Below are 5691 nucleotides of genomic sequence, written 5' to 3' on the forward strand. Positions count from 1 at the left end.
AGAGAGTTTTCAGGTAGCGCCAGACTATATGCCGTCCTACAGACCCAGCCTCCACATCCTCCGCCCTCATATCCACTCCCGATATTTCCGTCCGGGCCCAAATCGGCGTCAAACCCAAACGATCCCGTCGGGCCCAACCCCCACCCCCGACTTCCTTCTCACCCACCCAACCCCCAAACGCCGAGTCGACCTCTACGTCCACCCGTTCCTTCTCCACCCTGACCGATGAAACCCCATCCACCAAACGTCGTCGCGTCGAACGTTACCGTCATGATCTCCGAGACTATTGAGAAGAGTTGGCTGAAAATTACTGGTGTTGCGTCTTTTCCGTTCTAGAGGTCAAACTACACCTCCCGCGACAATGTCTGGCACAGGCTCTAGCCTATGCAGTGGGATCTTTCGAACAGTGCGGCTGTCGTGTGGCAGTCGCCATGTACAGATCACGGTTTACACCCATCCTCGTTTTGGATTCTCGCAATGTCACCATTGAGACCAACGATCATTCTTCCTGGGGAAGAGTGGACAACATGAGACATCTCTCCAGGTTCCTAGGTTCAATGTTACCTTACGATCTTGATGCCAGTCAGACTGTATGGGAATCTTTACGATCAGATCGAGATCAACCTCAAGTCGTAAACCAACCCGATCAACAAGATCAAAATCAAAGACGGACCCGGGGGCATCTTCCGGTCATGATAGACCAAGACAGTACGGGCGTTTTGTTGGGGATCATCCGATCTGCCATCGCTTGCGCTCACACCATTCGATCAGACGGTACCGACGTCATGTCGAGAGATAAGCTAGTCAACCTCACCCGTCAACCCATGCTGGATCTCAAGAATCGTCATGTGACGAGACCGATGACCCTGAGGTCGTTCAATCTGGACAGGACTAGTGAGATGAGGGATTTTGACAGAGTGAGGAAGAGACATGTGTTGGGACACTCGGATCTGGAAAATTTGGCCAGCATTTGTGGTTACGCTCGCAGTTCAGAGTTGTTGCGTGTTCTCGTCCGTTTGTTCCCGAGGTCAGACGTGCAGGCTGAGGATGGATCGGGGGATCAGGCTGAGGATGGGTCGGGGGGTAGTGGTGGAGATGGTGGAGATGGTGGGGGTGGTGGAGGTGGAGGTGGTGGGCGGTCGGGGCCAGGTGGTGGCGGGGACAATCCAACTCCAGATCAAGGAAATGGTCAAGACGGAAGTGGACAAGGTGGAGATACCGAATCGTATCAACCGGATACAAACTGTGAGTGATTCTTTCAGTTTTCATTTTCCTTTTCATTTCCGTCTCAGTCTCTGTCTTTATCATCAATTTTCTATTTTTTTCGCCCGGTCTTTTTTTTTTTTCCTTTGGCATCGGGGCGTCCTCCTCTCTCGAAACTCCAGACTCGATCCGTCTCTATCAAAAACCCAATCTCATCTCAAATTCCAAATTCAATCACCTCTATCAAAACTTCCCTACCTCGTTCTCTCCCTCTCGCTCCATTCTCCACTCTCCAAGATGCTCTTTTGCGTTTGAGACGTGTTCAGACGTTTTCCTGTCGATGGAAATCACAAGTCATGTGATCGATAGGTCTCTTTCCCCCCCTTTCACATGTTCTCTTTCTCTTTCACATCTACGTTCAAAGTACAAATCTCTTGCACCATCGCAATCATCACGTCGTCCAACTTCCAGATTCTCTCCACTCACGTCTTTTTTTTTTTTTTTACCCTTCTTTTCCCCCCAGGTCGTCGAATCCCCAAACCTTGCTCGGCGATTCACCACTCGTCACTGTCCTTTTTGATACCTGATCGATTCACGTTGGGGCGTCGCTTTGTCCTCTGCCCTCTGCCCTCTGCCCTCATGCCTCATTCATCCACCGTCGTACAACGGTCCTAAGTCACTCGATTTGAACGGTTCATGATACATATCATGTCAGAACGTTACCTCTTTGCCTCGCACCTCTTTTCACCGTCCTGTCCCTCTCACGTTGTTCCTCATCGAAACTGAAGACCGTTCCGACGACTAGGATGACAACAATTGCCGAGCGGTCTTTCGGTTTCTTTCCCCCGCTCAGACACTATACTTTGTCTTTTTCCTCGACTCCTTCCCACCCGTCCTTGCGTGTAGACGAAAAACGGGACTGTCTTTGCTGTCTTTTATCATAAACCCCACCCCGTATCCTCGTTTGGGTCCCACATGTCTTCTTTTCCCGGTCGTAACCAAGCACGTCTCCCTCACCAAGTCGACGTTGACACAAACTTTTCGATCCAATCACGCTGGTTGTTCCGGCTGACAGTTGCAGCGTCTCACATCACACTCGGTGTCGAAATCGATTCCGATTCCGAATCATCATCCTCATCCTCATCCTCTGAAGAAAGACCAAACCGAAAACGTAGAGACCCGATTAGGAAATTCAAAAAAAACCAATCGCTCACACCTACCAATGCCATCTCAGCCGCTCTCTCGATCATGGGCGTAAACGTCATCTGGGTGAAACCAGGTGAGAACTTGAATGCCATCAAGGAGATGACACGTTTGATACAAGATGACATGATTCAGACTGTAAATGTCGAACATGAGTCTGACGACTTGAAGAGAGATGATATCTCACATGACAAGATGGGTTTGGATGTTCCTCTGACTAGGACGATGTTTTAGAGGTCAAATGTGGTTTGGGGATGTGTATGTGTAGGTGTATTCGGCGTGTTCGTGTTCATTCCATGGACCTTTACGTCAATCTTGTTTTGTTTTTTTTTGTTTCTTCTTTTACATTGTTTAAAATGCATCAATTATCATTGCATACATACACTCTCCTCGTCGTGATTCTCCATCTCGTCTCTTCTGTGTCCTTATGGTCTCTTTCCTCTCACACTCGCCATGTCTTTTCCCACACGCGCCATGATCCTATCCCTCCACTCACACTCAGCTCGCTGACCTGGTTTATCTTGAAAAAAAAACCTTGTCGGCCTCTTGAACCCCTTGCGGTGAATGTATGTCTTGACGTACCCCAGGTCCGTCCAACTTTCTCTGCTCCTTCTCCCTCTAAGACGTATGCATATACCCTCCATACTATCACATCTCTCTTCCTCTTCCCTCTTTCCCACCACCTTCTGTCCTTCTCCTATCATGGCTTTTTGGCTTTTGCATCCCTTTCCCTTTCCCGTTCCCGTTCATCCTCACATGGCTTTTTGGCTTTTGCATCCCTTTCCCTTTCCCTTTCCCGTTCATCCTCACATGGCTTTTTGGCTTTTGCATCCCTTTCCCTTTCCCGTTCCCCTTCATCCTCACATGGCTTTTTGGCTTTTGCATCCCTTTCCCTTTCCCGTTCCCCTTCATCCTCACATGGCTTTTTGGCTTTTGCATCCCTTTCCCTTTCCCGTTCCCCTTCATCCTCACATGGTGACTGGAGTGAACAGGTGACAATCTTTGTTTACTCACAAAGGGAAAAAAGAAAACATTGTTTCATCCTTGGAACAAGAGAAAGGGAATAAAAAAAAACATCTATTCATCCTTGGAACAAGAGAAAAAAAGGGAGGGGGGGGGGGGGGGGGAAAGATGAACAGATAGTCAAGCAGAGTCATTCTTTCTTGCTCTGACATTGTCAGGAACCAGACATTAGAGATAGTCTGTGTTAACAAAGCTATGACTATGAGGCCTGGTAGGGAACAAAACCTAGTGATGTAGTGAATAGTCTAAGTGATGTAGTAGATCAAAGAGAATAAAGTTGGATGAGATAGATCAATTGTGGAAAAGATTTTGCTAAGTGATGAGAAAAATACATTCCACAAGACATCTACGAAAAGACATATAGGAAAAAGGATACCGAATCCTATGTTACTAGTAATGTCACAGACCTGAACCCTGGCAGACCTGCATGGATTTTGAAATCAAATAAAATCGAGACGGCTGAACGTACAGGGTTAATTCCTTTTGAGACAGTCTCATAATGACTATAGAAAGCCCTGAGAGTTGGTCTGACAGCCCTGAGATCCCTCAGACACAAGGAGTAACACACACCTGGGCTTATTCAAATTTCAATAGTACATGGATTACGAAATCAAATAAAATCGAGACGGCTGAACGTGCAGGGTTAATTCCTTTTGAGACAGTCTCAGATTGGGCCAAAGTAGGTGCCTGAAGTGGACTGACAGCGCTGAGATCCCTCAGTCACGAGTGGTAACACACACCTGGTCTTATTCAAATTTCAATAGTACATGGATTATGAAATCAATAATTGTACATGGATTACGAAATCAAATAAAATCGAGACGGCTGTCTCAGAATGGGCCAGGGTAGGTGCCTGAAGTGGACTGACGGCCCTGAGATCCCTCAGTCACGAGTGGTATCCCTCAGACACAAGGAGTAACACACACCTGGGCTTATTCAAATTTCAATAGTACATGGATCACGAAATCAAATAAAATCGAGACGGCTGAACGTGCAGGGTTAATTCCTTTTGAGACAGTCTCAGAATGGGCCAGGGTAGGTGCCTGAAGTGGACTGACGGCCCTGAGATCCCTCAGTCACGAGTGGTAACATGTACCTGCGCTTATTCAAATTTCAACAGTACATGGATTACGAAATCAGAATGCCTCTGAAAAGCCCTTAAATTAGTTCTGACATCCCTGAGATCCCTCGGGCACGAGGAGTAACACACACCTGGTCTTATTCAAATTTCAATAGTACATGGATTACGAAATCAAATAGAATTGACACGGCTGAACGTACAGGGTTGATTCCTTTTGAGACAGTCTCAGAATGGGCCAAAGTAGGTGCCTGAAGTGGACTGGCAGCCCTGAGTTCCCTCAGTCACGAGTGGTAAAACACACCTGGGCTTATTCAAATTTCAATAGTCCATGGATTTCGAAATCAATTAGAATCGACACGGCTGAACGTACAGGGTTGATTCCTTTTGAGACAGTCTCAGAATGCCTCTGAAAAGCCCTTAAATTAGTTGTGACCGCCCTGAGATCCCTCGGGCACGAGCAGTAACACACACCTGGTCTTATTCAAATTTCAATAGTACATGGATTACGAAATCAATTAGAATCGACACGGCTGAACGTACAGGGTTGATTCCTTTTGAGACAGTCTCAGAATGCCTCTGAAAAGCCCTTAAATCAGTTCTGACAGCCCTAAGATCCCTCAGTCACGAGTGGTAACACGTACCTGCGCTTATCCAATTTCAATAGTACATGGATTACGAAATCAATTAGAATCGACACGGCTGAACGTACAGGATTCATTCCTTTTCACACAGTCTCAGAATGGGCCAAAGTGGGCGTCTGAAGTGCACTGACAGCCCTGAGTTCCCTCAGTCACCAAGCAGTAACACACACCTGGGCTTATTCAAATTTCAATAGTACATGGATTTCGAAATCAATTAGAATCGACACGGCTGAACGTACAGGGTTGATTCCTTTTGAGACAGTCTCAGAATGCCTGTGAAAAGCCCTTAAATCAGTTCTGACAGCCCTGAGATCCCTTGGGCACGAGCAGTAACACACACCTGGTCTTATTCAAATTTCAATAGTACATGGATTACGAAATCAATTAGAATCGACACGGCTGAACGTACAGGGTTGATTCCTTTTGACACAGTCTCAGAATGCCTCTGAAAAGCCCTTAAATCAGTTCTGACAGCCCTAAGATCCCTCAGTCACGAGTGGTAACACGTACCTGCGCTTATTCCAATTTCAATAGTACATG

General features: G+C 46.8%; 1 protein-coding gene across 1 annotated transcript in view; it reads left to right on the top strand.

Annotated features, from left to right (window-relative positions):
• TREMEDRAFT_66519 (uncharacterized protein) overlaps positions 1 to 1253 on the top strand; it is a gene marked incomplete at both ends in the record, with an annotated part of 2432 nt that extends 1179 nt beyond the window's left edge. Inside the window, 2 exons of the mRNA XM_007008557.1 lie at positions 49 to 261; positions 295 to 1253. Of these exons, the coding sequence (XP_007008619.1) occupies positions 49 to 261; positions 295 to 1253 (1172 nt within the window). The remainder of the gene's footprint in view (positions 1 to 48; positions 262 to 294) is intronic.
• Between the last annotated feature and the right edge of the window lie 4438 nt (positions 1254 to 5691).

This window comes from Tremella mesenterica (assembly GCF_000271645.1).
Source record: "Tremella mesenterica DSM 1558 unplaced genomic scaffold TREMEscaffold_24, whole genome shotgun sequence".
NCBI lineage: Eukaryota > Fungi > Basidiomycota > Tremellomycetes > Tremellales > Tremellaceae > Tremella > Tremella mesenterica.